We start from the raw sequence: 24,682 nt of genomic DNA, 5'->3' as shown, positions 1-24,682 counted from the left end.
GAATCCTTTACCCAAAGAGCACCGACACATTATTTAAGCTACCCCTGAGAACTTTTTGTTTGATTTTGGATTTTTATACACAGTACACAGTATTCTCTCAAGAATTAGGTTCAAGATTTAGAGTAAAAGTTAGGCTACTTGTAAAATGTTTTTTATTTTTAACAACAGTAGGTCAATGGTGAAAGTTGACTCTACTTATGTCATATTGTGCATCATCTTAAAACCTTTAATGGGTTGTTTCCACAATTTATGATGACATAGCAGTCAAAATAGGTCAAATGAAAATACAGTGGCAAAAATTCTGGACCAATGGCAAATTCAGGACCTTTGTCAGAGTGTGCGGAGTAGTTATTTTGAAGTTATTTGTCTTTCTCCTGCACCGAAAAATAAATTTTCACCTCGTATAACTTAAATTCCAATTTGGCATTTCTGTGTGGAGTTTGCATGTTCTCTAGGTGTTCGCGTGGGTTTCCTCCAGGTGCTCTGGTTTACCCCACAAGTCCAAAGACATGCGGTACAGGTGAATTGGGTAGGCTAAATTGTCCGTAGTTTGTGCGTGTGTGTGAGAATGCAAGTGAGTGTTTACCAGTGATGGGTTGCAGCTGGAAGGACATCCGTAAACCATATGCTGGATCAGTTGGCGGTTCATTTTGCTGTGGCGACCCCTGACTAATAAAGGGACTAAGCCGAAAAGAAAATAAATGAATGAATTAATAACCTTTAGTTTTTGTTTTTTGTTTTTTTTTACATATGGACATGGTAATAGACCATAAATGCCTGTTTTGATACAAGATGTTATTCTATCTAGATAAAAAAAAAATATCCCGTGTAAAAACTATTGACTATAACTGTGAAGAATAATATAATTGTTCAGATTTTTGAGCAAAACACATACGGAAATTAGCACATATTTATTTAAATAATGCATATTTTACACTATTGTAGGAAATGGAATTGAGTGTGCTTTGAACGAACTGATATTTTTAACCAATGTGTCAATCTCGAGAGGTGTGCAGAGTTGATTCTGCGCAGATTCTGAGCCAGAATACCGTTGTCATGAAAACATTACAGAAACATCCGGTTCTTTTGAATGGTTTGTTTCAGAGATCCGGCTAAAACGATTCACTGATTATTTCACGTCATAGACACACATTTGCGTTTAATATATTGTATTTTCCAGTTTAAATAGATAATTTTCAAGTATGATATATATTTAGCTCAAATACTTTTTTGAAAAAAATATACATCCGAAACTTTGTAACAAATCAAACAAATCAATTAATTTTTCCACATTTTAATGAATAAAGTGTAACATAACTGCCAAAGCCTTATAAATATACTTCCAGTCCTACGTTTAATGTTGCCATTTCTGCTGTCGACCTACCTTTCTTTACTTTTGGCGAGATAACTTACAAGACATCTCTAGTAGTACACGTCAAACAAACGAGTCGGCCAGATGACTTGAGAATCACTCGGCCACGTTCGATCAGAAAATGAATCTTGACACGCCGAATCAAAAGATTCATTTAGCAGAACCGACTCACAAGAATGATTCGCTCGTAATGGAACCGGAGCAGAATGTCTGCCGGTAGAAACGGAGCCATTAATAGATGACCGGAATCTAAACTGGTATTAATAATGGCCGGCCTGCAACCACAGGTACTCGTTTCAGTATTTCATATGTATAGATATTAGTCAAACGACTAAAACTCCGGCATTTCGCCCTGATATCATGGCGTATGCTAAAGCTGCTGTGGATCTGCACTACCAGTGGCCTGTCATAAACGTTGTATTACGTTACACGAATCTGTTTACACCGTCATTAAATCAACACGCTCGGTGTCAATATGTTATTGGTTCGTAATAGAAACGTTTTAGTTTATTTTGTCGGTCTGTTTAATGTTATGCATTGCAAACTGGGTGTACGCGAGTAAAACGCCTTCAAACGTGGCAGGAAGAAACACCTGTGCATGCAGTATAATCTATCTATGCATTCTGTTATATGATATTGCTACGACTCATTGACTGTAAAAAGGTAATTATGATCATCCAACTGATATTTATTGTAATGACAAACGCCTAGCTTAGCACTGCACGATATCATTGCAATTTGAGCAAATTGGACTTAACAATCACAACCTTCAAGTGTAACGTTATATGGCTGATTTATAAATAAATAAAAGTATAATAATGAGAGACTTTTAATTTGAACACAGACCGTTCTTATATGATCAGTAGTTTTTATAAAGGCTGAATGCTAAATCGGTCACGTGACCCCTCATGGAAAAGCATGGCCATGTTTATCTCGCACTCATATGACATACAGAATAACACGACAGCATCAGGGTAGGTATGATTTCATAATGCATGATAAAGGAAGTGTACATCAGTTGTTAAAGCTATAGTTCACCCCAAACTGTAAATTCTGTTATCGTTTACTCACCCTTTCCAAACCTGTGTGAAATCTAAAAACCTGTAACCATTGACTTCAATGGTAGGAAAAAAAAACTTTGCTAGTCAGTGGTTACAGGCTTATTCCAAATATCTTCTTTTGTGTTCAACAGAATAAAGCAAGTCATAAAGGTTTGGAACCACTTGAGGGTGAGTAAATCCTTGCTTTTGGGTGAACTATTGCTTTCAAATTCATGGCATGTTTAATCACATTTTTGTTTATACATTATTAACGCATAATTGTATTTCAGTTATTATTACATGTACTTCAGTTGCTTTGTTAAAAAACTTTTTGTTTCTGCTAACTTTTTTCAACTATCTTGGATTCGGTTTTATGTTTTTTATTCATTTTTCCCATGTAGAGAATATTTATTAAGTTATATTTATTTTTATTAAGAGTTATTAACCAAACCAATGAGTTTAATCACATTCAAAAAATCTAACAAATGGACAAAAGTACAATTGCAGATGACTTAAGTGGATTAAAAGTTTAAAATTTAATTTGTTCAGCACTGATACAGATTTATGGATGTTGCTAGTTTATAGTTTTAGAGCCTTTATTTCTTTGTGGTTCTCTGATTGGTCGAGATTTCTCCATAGAATGATAAAAAAGCTGAAAAAACATGAAATGAATGCCTGATCAGCTAGCTCAATGTGCTAAGCATTGCACTATCAACACTGAGATGGTAGGTTCAAAACCAGCATAGGGCATCATGCATGACTTTATGAGCGGCATGTTGGTTCAGTGATTAGCACTGTCACCCCACAGCAAGAAGGTCGCTTAGAGTCCCGGCAGGAGTTAGCATGTTTTCCACATGTTGGCGTGGGTTTCCTCTGGGTGCTCCGGTTTTTCCCACTGTCCAAAGAAATGCGCTGTAGGTGAACTGGGTAAACTAAAACGGCCGTAGTATAAAACATATGCTGGAATAGTTGGTGGTTCATTCCGCTGTGGCTATCCCTTAAAAATAAGGGACTAAGCTGAAAAGAAAATGAATGAACGAATGAATGTGGATTGATGGTTTTAATTAAATGATAAAGCACTGAAAAAATAAGTTCAGTCTGTCTTTATCAGTTTAAAAACGGTTAAAAATCAGTTCTCCAGTAAAGAAAATGAACGGGGCTTTTAACCTCCACAACCTGATGTTGCATTCTATGGTGCAGCTCACTGGAAAATTAGATTCTGATTGGCTAGCAGTAGTCGGTACTGCCTAATGATCAGGTAAAAATCAATAAATAAAAGCAAAATAAATCAAGACTACAAGTTATATTAAACCGAAGATGCCATGAATTAGCATTATAATATTAAAAGTACTTCAAATGGTGTTTAATATTGGCTGCTGTAAAACTGACCAAATAAGAAGAATATGAAGATATGCAAATGTATATAAAATGATTCTGAATTGCACGTGTATTGTCTAAATCCAGTTCTTTCTGCTCAGGATGATCTTCTGAAAATGTCTCACAGAGAATCGTGGAAGTAAGTATCCAATTATTTACAGTCACTGTGGCTTATAATAATGCAGATAGATTTTAAGAAAGGTACATGTTGTGTGTTAAAGGAACACTCTTTATTTTCCAATGGTTTTACTACACTGTGTAACTACAGAAAAGTCAAGCTTTAAAAAGAGAAATTAACTAAACTCTTTTGTGAATGTTTGGAGTGAGACGCTAATGGTCTAAACCAATTCAATGATTTATGCTAAGCTAAAAGTGCTTCCATCAGACCCAGAGATTGGCTGAATAGATTAAAATAATGTTAAAACTTAACTGTAGGGAGTCTATTTCTAAATAAAGTGGAGTGTTGCTTTAAGCTCTTATATAATGTCACAGTCTGTCTTTTTCAGTGCTTTGTGATTGTCACCTTCTGTAAAAATAGTTTCTGGAGCATGTGTGTCATTATTAAAGTGAACGCTGGCAGTGTCGTGCAGGTGGCCTAAGTAGCTCTATGATCCTTCAAAATGAACAAAAGCTCTTTCAAAAATTCCTGGCCTATTTTTTTTCCACGTCATTAGCTTCTAGTTTTGAAATCCGTGCATTAAAGGGATAATTCACCCCAAAATGAAAACTCGCTCATTATTTATTCACACTCCAAGTGGTTCTAAACTCAATTTCTGTCTTCTGTTGATTACAAAAGAAGACATTTTGAAGAATGTTGGGAAAAGGCAGCCATTGACATTCACTTGAAAAGTTTTTTTTTTCTTGTTTCTTGTCAAAATGTCTAAATATTCTTAAATCAAGAATCATTTTCTAGACAATTATAACATTATTTCAGAAATAGTAAGTAAATATTACTGTAGGTGAGTTTTTCTGTAAAACAAGCAAAATTGTCCGCCAGTGCTGTGTATTGTATTTACACCTCTGGCAGATTATTTAGCTTGTTTTAAGGACAAACACACTTAATTTTGACTTGTACTTTTTCTCAAAAAAAAAAAAAACTTAAAAACTTCTGTCACACTTTATATTAAGTGGCCTTAACTAATATGTACTTACACAGGAATTAATAGTTTGTTACAATGTACTTATTGTGTAAATAAAATGTATTTACTATGTACTTATGCTTGATTAAATACATGTATGTAATTACATCTGTAATTAACTTTTGTAATTACATTTGTAAATACACTGTTGACCATCCCTTACACCTTAACCCGCCCTTAAACCTACCCATGCCACCAAACCTGTCCATAACCCAACCTCTATCCCAACTCAAAAGCCCCACAAGTGTTCTCAAATACATTATGAACACAGTAAGTACATTGTATTTATTTTTTGATGTAAGTACATAGTAGTTAAGGACACTTAATATAAAGTGGGACCAAAACTTCTTCCTGGAAACAAATCATTCCTTTTTATGTTTTTAGAAAATGATTTTTTTCCAAACAATTTTTTTGATGTTTGGACTAGAAACAAAACAAAAATTGTAAGTAAGACAAAAAATGTTTGCAGTGTCCATTGTAGAAACATAAAATGAACTAAAAAGTCAATGGCAGTTTTTTCCTACATGCTTCAGTATATCTTCCTTCATGTTCAACAGAAGAAAGAAACTCAAACAGGTTTGGAACAAGTGGAGGATCAGTAAATGATGTCAGAATTTCATTTTTGGGTGAACTGCCCCTTTAAAGAGTATTTTGCTTCTCATTCTTCAGGATGCAGCACGAGAGGCTACACGTGAAGCACAGAGGTCATGAGGCCATGCATGCAGAGATGGTCCTGATTCTCATCGCTACGCTAGTGGTCGCACAGATTGTCCTGGTTCAGTGGAAACAAAGACACTGCAGATCCTACAATGTGAGTGATATCAATTAAAGGGATAGTTCACACAAAAAGGAAAATTCTGTCAACATTTAAGGCTGATTTATACTTGATCTGTTGGCTTACACACAACGAATGCGACACAGCATTTTTAAAGGGGTGGTCCAGAATGTAATTTTAAGGCTTGGTTGTGTTTATAAGATGCAAAGCAATGTGTGCTCATGTTTCACTTGAAGGAAACCACGTTATTTTTTCATATATCTCACTTTGATTATATACAGCTACTCGGCTAGCATGAAAACGACTGACATATTTCCTAGTTCCTCTGAAAGGCCCGCCCTCAAGTGACTCTGATAGGTCACCTGTCATAATGTGCTGTGATTCGCGAATCGGCTCCATCACACCTGTACAAGCATGCACTTTTCTGCTGTGTAAACAGTCAGTCAACCTCCTGCCCCCTCTCTAAAACAAGTGAAGCTGGGGTGCGGCTCCTTTAAGAGACCTCGCAATTGCGTGTGTCTTTGTGTGTGCGTGAATGTGTGAACTTTCTGTAGACGCGTGTAACAAGCGCATGTGCGCGGGAATTTTTTTTCCTTTTCTCTGATGCTCGGATTGTTATTTTCTGTAATATATCGTGACACTGCTGACAGAAGAGTAAAGCACAAGATGTGGGATGCGACCTGTGTGAGCCTTGATTTATTTTTCTGCTGCTACACGAGTTAGGCGAGCTCTCCTGTATTCTTTTAACTCAAGGCGTTACACGACGGCTTTCACATGTATCCGGAATATGCAGGTGTAAGTAACATGAATCATTCACATATCTTTTGCGACTTCATTATCTGAGATGTAAAAAGCATAGAAAAGCTGCCTAAAGAGAATCAATGCAAAGTCGCGCACACACATAGAGAGAGGCAGCACTCGGCTGTGAAGTGTGTGTGTGATAAATATGAATTTGTAGCTAAATCATTTGCTGTGCAAAACAGCATTTCCCGTTGTTTACATCGTTGCTACAACACACCGTAAACGCTAGAAACTGTACATGTCATGATCAATTTTAACAAATAAAAACACTTACAGGTTGTAGTTTTAACCAAATTTAACCGAATCCAGCACTGAACTGGGAGAGATTCTGGAAGCTGTGCTTTGTCAAATCATGCTTGCTATGTACTTTATAATTCTCTGGAACATAATTAATATTGAACTGTAAGCACTTCTGTCTTTGTGTTGTTTCCTTTGGAAGCCTAAATACAGAAACAGAAGAAGCTCTGTGGAAATAGCAGCATTTGAACGTATTTTAGCTTTATCTCTGCTCTAACATTACAGCGCCTCTGGCCACGCCCCTCAGCTGCGCAGTGTGTGTGCGCAGTAAAAGTACGTTTGTGATCTCACAGGCCCGGAAGTATTTTTTTGTAGTCCCCAAAATTCGTTCATTGTAGGCTTTGCTAATCTAACTCTGTAAAAACCAAGGTCTCTCTCTCTGCATTGAACTTTGAACATTTTATATTCAGAGATGTTGTTTATGTTCACACAGCTACATTACACATCAACTGAAGTTTAAAACATGATATCGTAGTGGACCACCCCTTTAAGTTTCTTTTGAAGCATTGAGGCAAAACAATGCATTTATTCTGTGCACCGGTTGCCCAAAGCTTTGTAAATAAATTTTATTTTAATTGTTTTGTATATACTGTTTTGCATTAAGCACACAGTTAGCCTGGATATGTACAGTTTAGCTTATTTCACTTACATTTTTACATTTTCATGAATGTCTTCCAAATTTATGCTCAACCTATTAATTTGGTTTGGTAAGTCGAAACGATTAGTCCTCCTTGTGAAATTTTAATGGCTGTTTAAAGGAGAGACTTTTTTCCAACACATTAATTTATATTACAGTCTTAATAACTAATTTGTTTTGTCTTCGCCATGATGACAGCCAAAAATAAATAAATGCCACTATCCCTAGAAGAAAAAAATATTACTGACTTCTTCTTTACAACTGTTTTGTCATTACTCCCCTGTTGTTGCAAATAATAGTAAAAGGGCAAGCCCATCAGGTACGACAGCCTTCAAAACAAATGGATTTGTGCACACAATCAAGCTTCATTGAACAAAAAAGTAGATATTTTGAAGAATGTTGGAAATGGGTAACCATTGACATCCATAGTAGGAATAACAGATATTATGGAAGTCAATGTTTAAAGGTTTCCAACATTTTTTAAAATATCTTTGTGTTCTTTTGTAGTTTGGAAATTAAATAAAGATTAAATGATGGCAGAATTTTCATTTTTCGGGTTATCTATAAATTTAAACACACCTGACTTTATTATGCATATATAAAGCACAGTTAATGAATGTTGGGTCTCCTGTAGATGGTCACACTGCTGCAGATGTGGGTGGTTCCTCTCTACTTCACCATCAAGCTTTACTGGTGGCGTTTTCTGTCCACATGGGGCATGTTCTCCGTCATCACCAGTTACGTCATATTCAGAGCCACACGCAAGCCTCTGTCCTGCAGGACGCCACGGTAATGACTTTGAAGCGCTGTTTTAAATTTAGTTGCAACTATGCAAGTTTTACTTGAATATTACAAGACATGCTATGTTTCTTGCTAAACGTGTGGTCTGTGCATTGTTTAATAGAGTTTATGCTAAAATGTAGGTCTCTGTCTTTTTCAGGATGGTGTATAAGTGGTTCCTCCTCATCTACAAGCTGAGCTATGCTGTGGGTGTGATTGGGTACCTCGCCATCATGTTCACCATGTTTGGATTCAACGTTTTCTTCAGGTGTGTGAACTCAGTCTGATGTTAGTAGGACCCTGTTCATTGTTTTAATATTAAGGCTGGCGTAATGGCTTGATAATAGAGGGAAATTGCACAATGGTGACTTTGCAAGGATAAAAAGTGATGGATGAATACTTTTCATACATATTACTTTTAGAAGATATACATGCAAGGCTGATTGTTGATTGTGATTTCAGAAAACTTGTATAGACGGTTAAATTTATTGATTTGTTGTGGTTGAAACATAATTTATCTTTTATAACTTAATAAGACTTAATAAGACTAAATTGAATTCAGGTCTAAATCCAAGTGGGATAATATAATATAATATAATATAATATAATATAATATAATATAATATAATATAATATAATATAATATAATATAATATAATTTATATAATCTAATATAATATAATTTAGAGTAATCTACTCTAATCTAATATAATATAATATAATATAGTATAATTTAGTATAATATAATATAATATAATATAATTTAGTATAATTTAGTATGATATAATAAAGTGTAATATAATATAATAACTTATATAGCATAATTTAGTATAATGTAATATAATATAATAACTTATATAGCATAATTTAGTATAATATAATATAATATAATATAATATAATATAATATAATATAATATAATATAATATAATATAATATAATAAGTGCAATAAAAGAGTGATATGGCCGGGCGGGATTATTAAATAAATATATTATGAATGTATTAAAAAACATGAAGTCAATTTGTCTGTGCTTCAGGATTAAAGCAGAGGACTCGATGGATGTGGGTGTGATCATGCTTTTCTATGGCTTGTATTATGGAGTGATGGGACGTGATTTTGCAGAAATCTGCTCAGACTACATGGCGTCCACTATAGGGGTGAGTTCATCACATTCATCACTCTCTACATGTCACTTTTTATTTTTCTGGATGTTGTCAATGTTTTCTGACATATTAAGTGATGATATAATAGGTTGAAACCCAAAATCCCCTCTGTAGGAACAATAGGACTCTAATATGCCCAAAACATGTAATGAGAATGATACACGATTAATGTTTAATGATAATGTTTAAATAGATTTTTGTGTCAAAATGGATGCAAATTAGCACATATTTATTGAAATAATGCATCATTTGCATATTTAAACTTGTTATATTGATAAGTCAGCCATTCTTAATGTAATCAACCAATTGGGAAAGAATGGAGATAAATATTATTATTATTATTATTATTATTAGTTGCTGTATCTTCCAGTAACTCTCTGTTGATGTTTTTTTCAGTACTATAACATGGGTGATATGCCATCCCGAAACCTCAACAATGATGTGTGTGCCGTGTGCGGTCAGAAGATTTTTGTGGATGTAGATGAGGAAGGCATTATTGAGGACACCTATCAGCTCTCCTGCAACCACACGTATCCTTTATTTCAACCAAACTGCAGCTTTAATGCTCATCTTAACAGCTAACGAGAAGATTATTTGTTTTATGGACAAACCATGTGTTGAGGGGTTCAGTTATGGTTACAGATTTGGTTCAAGACCGATTTTTTTTAAGGTGGAGACAAAGTCAAAGTTTCTGCAAGCCTTTGCTGGTTAAAATAACACAACTGTTTGTTTGTTTATGCTACTTAACTACTTTTGGTTTACAGATTTCATGAATTCTGTATTCGTGGCTGGTGCATCGTGGGAAAAAAGCAAACATGTCCATACTGCAATGAGAAAGTGGACCTCAAACGGATGATGAATAACCCGTATCCTTGAAGACTGTTTTACATGCATGATAATTCTCAATTCAATAATGCATATATATATATATATATGCATACACTGTATATTGGAAAAATGTATTATTATATTATATAAATTATTTATATTTTTAGGTCTGCAACCATGTAATGTTTTATATTGACTTATTGTCAATTTCTGCAAATAAATAGTCTAGCACTGATATTTTGACGTTTGTTTGTAAAAAAAATCTATAATAACTGGTCAATGATAATACATTTTATTTATTTCATACAATATATTAGAACATAATACATCTATTGTATTTTAATATTTGTACAGTGGATCCAGGAAAGTATTCATAGCACTTCACACATTTTTTCCACATTTTTTATGTTACAGCCTTATTCCAAAATGGATTAAATTCATTTATTTCCTCAAAAGTTTTTGGAATTGTTGAAAATTTAAAAAAAATAAAAAACCTGAAAAATCACATGTACATCATTATTCACAGCCTTTGCTTAATACTTTGTTGTTTCACTTTCGGCAGCATTTACAGCCTCATGTCTATTTGAATATGATGCCACACGTTTGGCACACCTGTCTTTGGGAATTTTTGCCCATTCCTTTTTGCAGTACTACTCAAGCTCTGTCAGGTTGGATGAAAAGCGATGGTGTACAGCCATTTTCAGATCTCTTCAGAGATGTTCAATTGGATTTAGGTCTGGGCTCCGGCCGGGCCACTCAATGACATTCACAGAGTTGTTGTGAAGCCACTCCATTGAAATTATGGCAGTTTGCTTTGGGTCATTGTCCTGCTGGAAGATGAACCGTTACCCCAGTCTGAGGTCAAGAGCACTCTGCAGCAGGTTTTCATTCAGGATGTCTCTGTACATTGCTGCATTCATCTTTCTCTCTATCCTGACAAGTCTTTCAGTTCCTGCTGCAAAAAAAACATCCCCTGCCACCACCATGCTTCACTGGAGGGATGGTATTAGCCTGGTGATGAGTGGTGCCTAGTTTTCTCTCAACGTAACTCCTGGCATTCACTCTAAAGAGTTCAATTTTAGTCTTATCAGACCAGAGAATTTAGTTTCTTATGGTCTGAGAGTCCTTCAGATGCCTTTTGGCAAATTCCAGGTGGGCAGTGGCTTCCGTCTGGCCACTCTACCATACAGGGCTGATTGGTGGATTGCTGCACAGATGGTTGTCCTTCTGTAAGGTTCTCCTCTCTCCACAGAATGCTGGAGCTTAAACAGAGTGACCATTGGGTTATTGATCTTCCCCTGACTAAGGCCCTTCTGCCCTTATCACTCAGGTTAGATGATTGGCCAGCTCTGGGAAGAGTCCTGATGGTTCCAAACATCTTCCACTTACGGATGATGGAGGCCACTGTGCTCATTGGAACTTTCCGAGCAGCAGAAAGTTTTCTGTAATCTTCAACAGCCTTGTGCCTCGAGACAATCCTGCCTCGGAAGTGTACAGACAATTCCTTTGTCTTCAAAGGCTGTGAATATTTGTGTACATGTGATTTTTCAGGTTTTATATTTTTTATAAATTCTTTTATGTGTACATGTATGTGTTTTTATTATTATAAAATTTGATTAAAAATATAAGAATCATCAGACCCCTGTAAAGAAACTCTGCTGACCTAACCTAAATTGTTTTGTTATATTATTACTGTATAAATTATAAAAACAATACAAACTACTAAGAATATATTTGAAATATCAGCCTGTATCCATTACAGATGATAATAATAGCCATATTTCCACCTTGACTGCATTGCTCAGCTGGGAGAGAACTCATGTTTTATACGGGCAGCTGCTGGACTGGCTCAGGTATCTGGTGGCCTGGCAGCCAATCATCATCGGAATCGTCCACGGGATAAACTTTTCACTCGGACTTGAATAAGCCTCTCCAGTATTTGATTCTGTTTACAGCTGTGCATGTGTTCACCTTTATAAATATTTATCAGAGAATTGTACACTTTATAATATAAATCAGACAGCTGCTTTTGCTTTTTAATTTATTAGAAACATGGAACAGGCTTTTTTCAGAAGTGTCTTAATGCTGAAACAGAAGACGTACAGAAGCAAATCTAAACCTCTTTTTATCACTCCTAATCCAGATTGTGCCTCATCTTGTTTGTTCTGTTCATTTGTTGAATTGTGTAGCATTTGTTATGGTCTGTTTTAAGTAGCTGTGAATTTTGAGTGGTTATGTTCTTACTGTATGTGTTTTTGTCTGTACAATGATGAGAGGTGAAGGGGATTGCCAAAGGTGTACTGGAGTCAGTATTTTTTTGGTTTATGTTGAGCCAAAAAAACATGTTTAACCCCATAATGCGCTCCGTTTAAATTAAAACTATTTTCATGTGGCTACTGATATGACTGGAGTCTGTCATGATTGTTTTAAACACAAATGTTGTGTAAGTTATTAGTGTGTTCAATCAAATCTTTTGGATAAAATTCGACAAATTTATGTTATTCACAAAAATATTTAGCAGCTCAAATATTTTTTTGTATTAAATGACACCCCCCACTTTCGGCAAAGAGCATAGAATCACCAAGAGGCGACGCTCTAGTGCAATTTGGGAAACAGCCACTAGATGGCATGGCGGCCATTTTAATACGAAAACACCAGCAGCATATTATAAGCCCGTAAAATAAACTATTTAAAGTGCTGATGATTGTGATAGTAAATGTTGTATTGTCCTATTTTAGTTTGTATCTCAGCTTTAATGTGCTTTTTAAATAATTAAATAAAAAAAGCAGCTGCGTGCCATCACGACAGCAATAAGATCCAATGGACAGCCGTCAGCTTGAGTGTCGCCTCTTGGTCAACTGTCATGTTCATATAAACACTATCAATGAGGACTTTTCCCTCAATCCCCTATTTCTCATCTCACACACAGACCTGCTTAGACAACACTGGAATACATTACATTTGGTCGACCGGTCGCATGCGGCCTAGTCATATATTATTTGTTTTTTCTTAATGAATTTATTTTTTCGCCTTTCATTTAGTAGTTTTCCCGATCTTACGAGGAAACGAAACTATTTTACATTTTGTCTGTTTTGTGGCTAATTCGTACGAGTTCAGTCGTACAATAATGTACGATTTTAAAAAGGAGGCGTGGCACCTAACCCCACCCCTAACCGTCATTGGGTGATGAGCAATTCATACTAAATTGTACGAATTAGATTGTACGAATTCATACGAATTAGCCACTAAATCAAAAACTTATGAATTGCCGTGACATTGCGTTGGTTTTCCCCCTTAAAGCGTTAGTAATTTTAGTAATTATTGAAAGAAAAATTGAAAATGATAGCCTAGTTCAGCCAAAAATGTATGTCATGTTATTAATTACTCAGGGGTTTGAAACGACATGAGGTGAGTAATAATTGGTATAAATAAAATTTGTGTGTGAACTAACCTTATAAGTGCCAAAGTAAAATTGTCGTCAGTAAAGAGAAAATCTCTCAGACATTTTCAAAGAAATTATTTTGTCCTATTAATCATTCTTAAGGGTGACGTGGTGGCGCAGTGGGTAATACCTCTCAGCAAGGTTGCTGGTTCGAGCCGTGGCTAGGTCAGTTGGCATTTCTGCATGGACTTAGCATGTTCTCCCCGATCGCGTGGGTTTCCTCTGGGTGCTCCGGTTCCCCCCACAAGTCCAAAGACATGCGGTACAGGTGAATTGGGTAAGCTAAATTGTCTGTTGTGTGTGTATGGATGTTTCCCAATGTTGGGTTGCAGCTGAAAGGGCATCCGCTGCGTAAAACATATGCTAGATAAGTTGGCAGTTTATTCCATTGTGGTGAGCCCTAATTAATAAATAAGCCGAAAAGAAAATTAATGATTTAATTTTTTTTTTTTTGCAGCAAAACTTTTTTTTTATAAAAAAAAGAAAACAAACTTTTCCAAAGGTACTTTTTTAATGCGCTGTACATTAGCATGATAATGACATGACGTGAGAGCAATATTAGAAAAATCAACACGGTTCAAGCTGATTATCGTTGTAAGTCGTAAACAGGCACACAAGAAGATAAACTAAATTAAACAAATCTTCCTACTAAAAACATTTCCATCAATTACGTGAAAACAACATGATAAATGTTTGCAACGAGTGAATTTTAAGGCTGATTTGTACAGACGTAAAACAATAACATTCGAGTCCAATTCGTACGAAACATTCTTTAAATACAATCCTTATATACAAGAAAATAAAGCACATTAAATCATATGCATAATTCACAGTACAGCCTCACTGTACCGAATCAAAACAACAACACATTCTGAAATCTCAATATATTAAAGCAGAAACCTAAAAATGACCTTCGCGTTGTGGTGATGATGATGAAGTACTATTGCCATTTAATTAGGATGAAACCTGTATGATGACATCACTACTACTAATTAAATGAACCATGCCTCACGCAAACGAATGAGCGAAAACGACTCCTGGAAAATGTTTGGCTTTTACCTTACCCAGACATCTTTTCTCTGAAACATTATTTACGATAAATACACAAATATATAAATATTTCCAGTTTTTTCTTCTTCTTCATAGTATTCGTAAGGAAAATAGAGAGTCCTAATATCTTCTAAATAAAGAGCCATTCGCTGCTAGTTTCATTCTATGAGGACGCAGGGCAGCGGTGTATAATATACTGTTATAAACTATAGTTTCTTACACACCAACACACACCAACCGTATGAAACTACACGCGACAGAGGGGTCAGACGACAGCTATGGGGTTTCAGTTTTTTCTATAAGTTTAATTACTGCGGTTGCACTGAGGAATTAATCAGACTGAGGTGGAAGATGGTCGGCGTTTGCTTGTTTGTGAAACTATAAACAGACCTGCGATAAAGGTTTGGAATAATTATGATTATTAAAAAATGTTCACCATGCATGTATTTCATATCAGAAATTAAGTTTGGAATACTATTACAATTTAAAACAATTGGAAAATGCGTTTTATTTTTGCGATTCAGTTTTCAGCATCATTACTCCAGGCTTCAGTATCACATGATCCTTCAGGAAGTTATTATTAAATTTTGATATGGTGCTCAATTTATAATAATGGCTGTTATTAATTTAAAACTGATTTTTTTTAATAAACAGAAAGTTCAATGATGAGCATTTATTTGAAAAACTTTGGTCACATTATCGTTTTTAATAATTGACTAATTATTTCTGATAATGTAAATAACTAATGATGTTAGAACTTTTCAATCTTTTCAACTAGATCAATCCAAACTTTCATATCAGAAATTAAATACAATTTGGAAAACTATTTGGAACTTTTGATCAATATTGTGCCAAACTTTCAATGGTAGTGTTTTTTTTTTTAACAAAAAAATATTAAACATCAAAAACTATTTTACAAATGTATATTTTACAAACTGTTTAAATAAGCTTTTACTGATTAATTTAATGCATTCTTAAAGAGTTAACCCTTGTGCACGGTTTTTGTCATGTTCAGGATGAAAACTGCTGTAAAAATGCATCAGATATATATATATATATATATATATATATATATATATATATATATATATATATATATATATATATATATATATATATATATATATATATATATATATTTCTTTGCAGAAATCTGTTAATCAACCTCAGTCCTGATCAAAACTATTAAACTGCTTAGAAAATGACAGCATCTTAACTCTTTAATTACCAAGTTTACAAATGATGTCACTGATTTGGTGAAAAAACACACAAAACGACGTATTTTTTTCCCTTTTATCACAGTTTTGGACATAAAAAACAACATCACCTTTGATTCATTGTTAAATTTTTACTTTTTCTTCCTGATTTACTGTTGGTGGCTGTTTTTGCCTCGTTGACTTCCATCATAACCACATTTGATGGTGCTTAAATACACAGTCTTTGTTTTTATTTACTCCATGTAGTTCTGAAATGCATATTTAGATTTTCTCAGACACATCAAGGCAAGTGCGCAAAGGTCACACTCACAGACACAGTTTAATTTGCTGTTATACCCCATATAAAATCCAGAAACCAAGCTTTTTTTTTTTTTTTTTTTTTTGCACAGGCCTATTTAAAGGGCTAATAGTGCCAACAGATGATCAAAAGTAAAAATTACAAATTTGATCTCTTCCCAACAGGAAAAAACCACCAACAATCAAAAATGCCATGAGTATATGATGTCATGGTTTTGCAATCCAAAAAATGTGGTTATAATAGAAGTCAATGTGGAAAAACAGCCACCAACTGTAAATTAGGGAGAAAAAATTAAAATCAATCAGAAACAATGCATCAAAGCCAATATCGTTTCAAATGTCCAAGATATTACTTTTTATATTGAAAATGCCTCATTTTGTGTGTTTTTTCTATCCAAATCAGTGACATGATTTGTAAATTTAGCAATTACAGAGTTAAATCCTGACATTTTCTAAGCAATTTAGTAGTTTCAATCAGGACTGAGGTTGACTAACAGATTGATGCAAAAAACTTTGAAAACAATATTTAATTGCTGCATTTTTACAGCAGTTTAATTGAGTGGACGTTTTCATCCTGAACATAACAAAAGGGTATTCAATTTGCCCAGAGTTTATTGTTGAGGGTGTTTTTTTTTTTTTTTTAAAGCATTTTCTCAAAATAAGATTTGTCACCAAAAATCATTCTGCTAGCTGAAACAGAAAAAGCTATGGCCAAATTAAGAATCAAAATCACCCCAGATTGGATGAAAACATCCCCAACAGCACATAAGAGTTAACATATAAATGAAATCATTAAATCACAAACATGTAAAATGTAAATGAATTACTCATGAACAAATGTAAAACATAATAAAATAAAATCCCCCAAAAAATCTAAATACCAAACTCTTAATGTTTCATAAAAATATAATAATATTATATAATAAATTGTTTAATTTTCAAAGTAAAAATAATAATATGTAATATTTCAGCACTGAACTGATTTCTGAAGGGTCTTGTGACATTGACGACTGCAGTAATGATGGTGATGATGAAAATTCTGCTTCAAATGGCAAGAATACCTGACATTGAGATAATACCTAAGCAGAAAACTTTATGATGAAATAAATTTCAAAATCATAATTATTCCAAATTTTTAGTATATTAGTCAACCATAACATCCATGAACGAGGGAGCCAAACGGAGGTAAAGGGAATGCTAAAGCTTGTAGACAGTGAGAAATATCCATCTGCTCTCTTGGCTGCATTAGTTACGAGCGTCTCTAAAACACATCCTCACCCAATAGTTGATGATGACAGTGTTGTACAGAGCAGAGACTGTAGGGGACGGCGCATGCACGACTCCACATGCAGCACAGAGGAGCAGAGATTTCAGCTTCATTCAGACGTCTCCGTGTTTCCACAGTGTATCTATGTGGAGCTTTGGCAAAGGCAATCCAAGGGCATCCCATAATCAAGCTTTAGTCTTCTCAGAGAGTTATCGGACAGTGGTAACAGGTACAAAAGGAGGGCGAACATCATTAAATGAGATTAAGTGCGAGATTTGGACAGGTACGGCACGGTTCTGCTTATCTCTGTAGTCATTGCAGGTAACGGTAGACTTTGAAGCAGTGGTTTCCAGAATCAGCCACCACTACATGACCGTCTGAGGTTAAAGCCAGACCCTGTGGCCCATACAGAGGGTCCGCTGCCGTGTTGATGTAGGACAGGAATGACCCGCTCCCGTCAAACACCTGAGGATGAGAACAGTTTTTGTTTTTTGTAGTATGTGCAGTGTTTGATTTGTGTTGCTGTTTCAGCGGGGGTTACATGACCTCATTCAAAAGCTCAATACATGTTATATGATGTTCACTTACATGACAACAGTGTTTTAATGTGAAAACAAAATGTCCTCTTCTTATTTTTATATGCATACAGTAGTGTTTGTTATAAACGATGCACTTCATTATCACGTAAACATTTACTTGCCCTCAGAATATTTCAATCAAATACCATAACCCTCTCTCACCCCTCCGAATGACTTTTCTTCACTTCTGGTCGTGGAATGCTTTTAGGACGGGGCTATCAGTCATTTAGAGTGGGGCTATTAGTCTGTTAGGGTGGGGCTATTAATCCTTTGGGGCGGAGCTATCAGTCCTTTTGGGTGGGGCTATAAGTCATTTGCTGTGGAACTATTAAGCTGTGGTCACACCGGGCTTTTCTTCCTATAGACTTACATTCATACGCACGTGAATACGTCAAATCGGAAAAGCAGGGTCATGCGTCAAATTTCGCAGGTTGCTGCGGGGCAAAGTTCAAGCTTGGTGACCTCTGACCTGCGAAATCGCATCACTTGACTGCGTCAGACCAATCAAAGATCAAAACATGACCTCTCAGGACAGAAATTTAAAACATGGAGCAATCGCTTGCTTTTTTTTAATGTCTAATCATCTTGTTTAATCCGGCCCCTTTTCGCAGCGCTGTACGACAGAATTTCGCACACACAAACCCTAGTGTGACCGCAGCTTTAGTCCTTTGGGGCGGAGATATTAGTCCTTTAGGGTGGGACTATCAGACAGTTAGAACAGAGGTAACAGTCCCTTAGGATAGGGTTATCATTCATTTGCATTGAGACTATCAGTCCAATAGGGCAGAGATATTAGTCCTTTAGGGTGGGGCTATCAGTCATTCAGGGCAGAGATTATCAGTCCTTTACAGTGGGGCTATCAGTTCTTTAGGGCGGGGCTATCAGTCATTTAGTGCAAAACTATTAGTCCTCTGTTGTGGAGATGTCAGTCCTTTAGGGTGGAGCTATCTGTCTTTTGTGGTGGAACCATAAGTCCTTTAGGGCGGAGCTATCAGTCCTTTAGGGCAGAGAAAACAGTCCTTTAGGGTGGGTCTATCAGTCTTTTTGAGTGGAGCTATCAGTCCTTTATGGTGGGGCTATCAGTCCTTTCAGACAGGACAATCAGTCCTTTAGGGTGGAGCAATTAAGAATTTAGGGTTGGGCTATTAGTCCTTTAAGGCGGAGCTATCAGTCCTTTAGTTTGGGGCTATCAGTCCTTTAGGGTGAGGCTATCAGTCCTTTGGGGGCGGAGTTATCAGTCCTTTAGGGTGGGCCTATCAGTCCTTTAGGGCAAATCAATCAGTTTATTAGGGTTGGGCTATTAGTCCTTTTAGGCGGAGCTATCCGTCCTTTAGTGTGGGGCTATCAGTCCTTAAGGGTGGGGCTATCAGTCCTTTGGGGGCGGAGTTATCAGTCCTTTAGGGCGGCCCTTTAAGTCCTTTAGGGTGGGCCTATCAATTCTTTAGGGTGGTGCTATCAGTCCTATAGGGTGGGGCTATCAGTCCTTTTGGGTGGAGCAATCAGTTTGTTAGGGTCGGGCTATCAATACTTTAGGACGGAGATTAGGGTGCGGCTATCAGTCCATAAATCTGGAGCTATCAGTCTTTTGGGGTGCGACTATCAATCCTTTATCATATAACTTTATTCACCAACCAAAGCTGTGTGTGGGACTTATTTGGGATTTGTTTTTTTAGTAAGAATGGATTTATTAGACTTGTGTTTAATAAAAATAAGATGACCACTGCCATTGTAGAGCTGGAATTAAAAAAAAAATAAATCTGATTGGATTTGAATGAAAGAAGAAAGTCATTTAAACCTAGCTTACAGTTAAAGTAAATCATGTGATAATTAAACTTTTTTTTTTTGTGCACTCACCCTTAAAACCATAATCATTCTATCAAAAATGTCAAAATAATATTGAGATAAATCTTTTATTTGGTACTATTTTTTATAATAGTCTAATATCATTATATTTTTATCGCTCAGTCAGCCCTTTAACCATCAGTCTTGAATCTCTCAGATTTAAGTCAGGAACTCGAGAAGGACTCATTCACCTGTATGCGACTGTTTCCCCAGTCGGCCACAATGATGTTCCCATTGACATCCACAGCAACGCCAGTGGGAGCATTAAACTGGCCGTTTCCTTCACCATTTGAGCCAAACTTAAGCAAGAATTCCCCATCTGCATTAAATACCTGTAGGAGAGTATAAAGTCATATTGTACAGTAATATGGCATAGGAACATTAAGTACAATAAACAATATAAAAAAATTCATATAAACAAAAGATAAAGTACATTTGCATTATACATGAATTTCTGTATAAGAATTTTATTTTAAAAACATTTTAATCTTATATGTAATTACTACATTTTTATAACAATAATAATTATTACTCCTGCTTTCATGAATTAATAATCAATATTAATGTGGCTATCTGTAATATATTGCTTGACATGAGGTAAACATATATTGTCTTAAAATATGTGTGAGCTAGGTTATTACTTCATTGCCTTACCTTAACAGAGTGGTTATGAAAGTCTGTGATGATGATTTCATTATTGTTGTTCACTGCAGCAAAGTGTGGGCCTGGATGTGAAGCAAAGTAAGGTTACATTCAAACAGAACCAGAGAATAATTTTACTGCATGGTTGTATTTATTTGTAATTTGCACACTGTTTACATCAGCATAATATATATCTAGTGTATGTCTAGATTTGTACCTGCAAATTGTCTGTCTCCGTTGCCCCTGCTGCCAAACTTAGTGATGAGTTTCCCGCTGGGCTGGAAGATGAAAACCGTACAGGCCTTGTTGTCCACAACAATAACATGACCATTCTGGTCCACAGAAACCCCCTTCGGCCCCATCAGCCGTCCTGAGCCCAGCTTAGCCTAAAGTTCAATTCCAAAGACAAGAAGCAGTTAGTAAAAAAGCACACTCTGAAATGTGCGGCTACACAATCACTATATATAGCTACTAGCCCTGCTGTGAAATTTGTATTGTTTCCCCAATATTTCCAAGTGATGTTTAATGGAGAAATCTTTTAAAATAAATTTTTTAATAACTAATTTCAGGAGTTCCCACTTAGATATGCTTGGCATTTAAAGCAGGTTTGGCATGCTGTCCCGGGAGAGAACCCTGAGCTCGGAGATATTTGAGCCTAGGGCTCCCGCCTGGTCAATAAGCATATCAGGGAATCCAAGATCAGGTAGGTCTCGATAGCTCCCCTTTTAGAAAAAAGGGAGGTAAAGGAGGAGATAGGGTGGAAGGGGGGATTCTTCCAAAACGAAGACAGAGCAGTAGGGAGAAAATGATCCATTTATAGTGAGCTAGGATCACTCTGATTGGATTGTTCCTAATAACGGATGAGTGGCCAGCAGTGCTCAATCATATCACGTGCTCATCTCGAAATTAGTTTATGAAACTTCACTTATAATAACTTATTTTTTAATCTTTGGCATGAAAACAGTACATAATATTACACTAGTTGATTTGCAAATCACATTACTAATGTTCAGCTAGAAGTGCAATTTAAAGGCTTAACTAGATTAACTAGACAAATTAGCTTAATTAGGCAAGTCATTTGACAGTGGTTTGTTCTGTACTCACAAAAATATTTCTAATAATAAAAGAGGGCTAAAATTATGACTTTAGCAGTTTAAAAAAAAAAAAAACTTCAATATATTTTTAGCTTATTCAGCCAGACTAAGACCCAACCCCAATTCTAGCCCTTAGCCCTTCCCTTTACCCCTACCCCTCGTTTTGCGCATTCACGTCAAGGGGTAGGGGTGTCCCAATTCTCATTAGCTTGAAGGCGTAGGGCTAAGGGGAAGGGGTGAATAGCCCTTGAAACGAAGATTTTTCAGGACCACACTCAAAACCAAGCGGTAAGAAAATTTCCCAGAATACACCAGCCACAGCTGCATCCGGAAGTAAGGAGATCCAAAATGTAGTATTTTTCTCATTATTACGAATTTTTACAACAAACAAAGAAACACATGTTTTATTATAATATATTTATAACTGCGTTCGTGTTTTACCGTCATGCTTTAAAAAATGCTAAAATAAAAACCGCTCAATTTCACGATCTATAATTCCTAATCATAAAACCTGTACAGCAGTCCCACAACATTCTGACACTCCAATTCCCTGTATAAAAAGTCTAGTGGCAGGAAATGATCTTTTTACAGTGTCTGCTATATTGTTAATGTTGTTTTTGGTGTGTTTACATTGATGAATACTCTCTGTTAACACACGTTATAAATAACAATAACTACAGCAGTCACGATTGGTTATCGCATATGAAGCAAGAGATCGCGATGACATGATGTCATGTGCAGGTGCTGTAGTGCTGTCCCAATTCTTAGGGGTAAATTTTGAAGCCATTCTCCTTAACCCTCAGTTGTAAGGGCCAAAAACAGAATTGGGATTGGGCCTAAATTAAAGACTTCAGAATACCATGAAAAATGTCCTTCCTCAATTTTTTTTTCCAACAAAAATTTAATTAAAGAATGAATAATGTCTACACATTAATACAATTTTACAGGAGGGCTAATAATTTTGTCTTCAACTACATATAACTAAAATGATCAAACAGCAAAATTATATTGTTAATAATTCATCTGAATTCACTAACCAATGCCATATTGCAAAAAAAGGACAAAAACACACAAGTCGAAAATCGACAACAGAATCAGAAAAGTTGATTTCAGTTGACAAGAAGCAGGCCCTTTCTGCCAGTCAGTGAAGTAGTTTTTGCCCAGCATGCAGTGAAATGTGCTTGTCCACACTATCTAAATATAGCTGACCTTGTATTTGCCTTCGCTGGAGAAGATGCTAACCCACTTATTGTCATAGTCAGCGATAATGATGTCCCCGTTGGGATGTACAGCTACTCCAGTGGGCCGCTGTAGTTGACCCGGTGAACGACCACGCACCCCGAACCGGCTCTGAAACTCACCCGTGTTGGAAAATATCTGGAAAAACAAAGAAATGAAAAGTCAGTTATCAGATTCTGCTCTACAATATACTGTACTGTTCCAACTAAGAGTGTATCAATGCATTAGAAACACCTCGCACAAGAGATAATTCTGTATCTTGATGCAAAGATAATATAATAAATATGTAAATGTTATTTTAGAAATCAAAATATTAAAAACTTTTAAGTATTTAAGATGCTGATTACAGTTAAATGCGGTCTTGTGCATTACTTTCACGAGGTAAATATTAGTACCTAAAGGGTCCGTGATGGTACCTCAAAGGTATATTTTGTTACTAATATGTACTTTAGAGGTACCATTCTGCCCCAGTGACAACTAACGTGCCTTTATTTCTGAGAGTGTACATTTCCACATTTAAATATAGGAACTAAAGTTTTCTTACCTGCACACACTGATTGTTACTGTCTGCGATTAAGATTCTTCCCTCTGAACAAGCTGCGACTCCTTGAAGGTTAGTGAACTCTCCTTTATTCCTCCCTTTTGTTCCTATCAAAACAAACAGTAAAATCAATAGTAAAACAAGAGTAAAATCATTTCCATTTGATCTGGTGTCTTCTTCATGATTTGTAATTTTCAAATGCTGATGATACACAGGGCAACTTATTGAGCTATGTTGTTTGGTTACTTTTAACAATGGGCAACAATATTGTATTTATAACCCACTACCGTAGCACAATCGCCTCACAGCAAGAAGGTAGCTGGTTCGAGCCTCGGATAGGTCAGTTGGCATTTCTGTGTGGAGTTTGCATGTTCTGCCTGTGTTGGCGTGGGTTTCCTCCGGGTGCTCCGGTTTCCCCCACAGTCCAAAGAAATGCTCTACAGGTGAATTGGGTAGGCTAACTTGGCCGTAGTGTATGTGTGTGATTGAGTATGTGTGGGTGATTCCCAGGGATGGGTTGCAGCTGGAAGGGCATCCGCTGCGTAAAACATATATGCTGGATAAGTTGGTGGTTCATTCCGCTGTGACAACCTCAGAGTAATAAAGTGACTGAGCCAAAAAAAAAAATGAATGAATGAATGAATGAATGAATAACCCACTGCCCTAATTAGATACCCTGCATCTCACCCGATTGCCCTTTTATGGCATAATTTCTCTTGTACCAATAGTTACATAGCAGAGTTGCCCTTTATATCATCAACATAAGTCTTGCTGTTTTATTAGTGAAACTGCCTTTATCCCAGTTAATGGTTATTTAGTACAGCACATTGGTCAAAGTTATGTTTAAATGTGCTTTATAAATGAATGGGCACAGGACTTTTCATTTTGAATAAGTCAGCTCTGGCACTGCCGTTGTCATGCCATTATAAACGTTGTTATGGCCACGTTTAAGATCTGGTTTGGACTGTATGAACTCTGATGAACAAAACCAAGGTCACCCAAAATACTGTGTGCCTCACACAGGTGAGTGAGGTTAACAAACCACCTGTAGAATACACACTTATTCATCTCACTGACACATTAAGCGACATAAACACTGTTCATTTATGAAGTGTGCTTCACACAAGTGGGCTTAACAAACCACCTGTAGAAACACTTTCTCTGTCTCTCTCTCTAAAACAAACAAACTCTAGCACACTCTGCTAGAACACAAACAAATAACTTGTATAATTAGCAATTTTTGTGTGTATTGCCTCTTGTAA

General features: G+C 36.0%; 2 protein-coding genes across 3 annotated transcripts in view; one reads left to right on the top strand and one right to left on the bottom strand.

The window, feature by feature from the left end:
- The first annotated feature begins 1,553 nt into the window (after positions 1-1,553).
- rnf175 (ring finger protein 175) lies at positions 1,554-12,613 on the top strand. 2 transcript variants are annotated; one of them, NM_200308.3, is made up of 10 exons: positions 1,554-1,659; positions 2,565-2,601; positions 3,891-3,928; positions 5,598-5,739; positions 8,073-8,227; positions 8,379-8,486; positions 9,257-9,377; positions 9,780-9,913; positions 10,148-10,249; positions 12,017-12,613. In NM_200308.3, exons 3-10 carry the CDS (start codon positions 3,906-3,908, stop codon positions 12,135-12,137), a joined length of 906 nt encoding a protein of 301 aa, NP_956602.2. In that variant the 5' UTR covers positions 1,554-1,659; positions 2,565-2,601; positions 3,891-3,905; the 3' UTR covers positions 12,138-12,613. The 2 variants fall into 2 exon arrangements, with proteins under 2 accessions (NP_956602.2, NP_001315272.1); NM_001328343.1 differs by lacking the exon at positions 2,565-2,601.
- A 1,532-nt stretch (positions 12,614-14,145) lies between these two features.
- trim2b (tripartite motif containing 2b) overlaps positions 14,146-24,682 on the bottom strand; it is a 32,626-nt gene continuing 22,089 nt past the window's right edge. Inside the window, exons 7-12 of the mRNA XM_087236717.1 lie at positions 23,424-23,527; positions 22,850-23,017; positions 20,764-20,932; positions 20,559-20,629; positions 20,096-20,236; positions 14,146-17,949 (exon numbers count right to left, since the gene is read on the bottom strand). Of these exons, the coding sequence (XP_087092843.1) occupies positions 17,797-17,949; positions 20,096-20,236; positions 20,559-20,629; positions 20,764-20,932; positions 22,850-23,017; positions 23,424-23,527 (806 nt within the window). The 3' untranslated portion in view covers positions 14,146-17,796. The remainder of the gene's footprint in view (positions 17,950-20,095; positions 20,237-20,558; positions 20,630-20,763; positions 20,933-22,849; positions 23,018-23,423; positions 23,528-24,682) is intronic.

The sequence above is a fragment of the Danio rerio genome, chromosome 1 (assembly GCF_052040795.2).
Source record: "Danio rerio strain M-AB ecotype USA chromosome 1, GRCz13ab, whole genome shotgun sequence".
Taxonomy (NCBI): domain Eukaryota; kingdom Metazoa; phylum Chordata; class Actinopteri; order Cypriniformes; family Danionidae; genus Danio; species Danio rerio.
The sequence above is the reverse complement of the archived record's forward strand: the minus strand, read 5'-3'. Positions and strand labels throughout refer to the sequence as shown.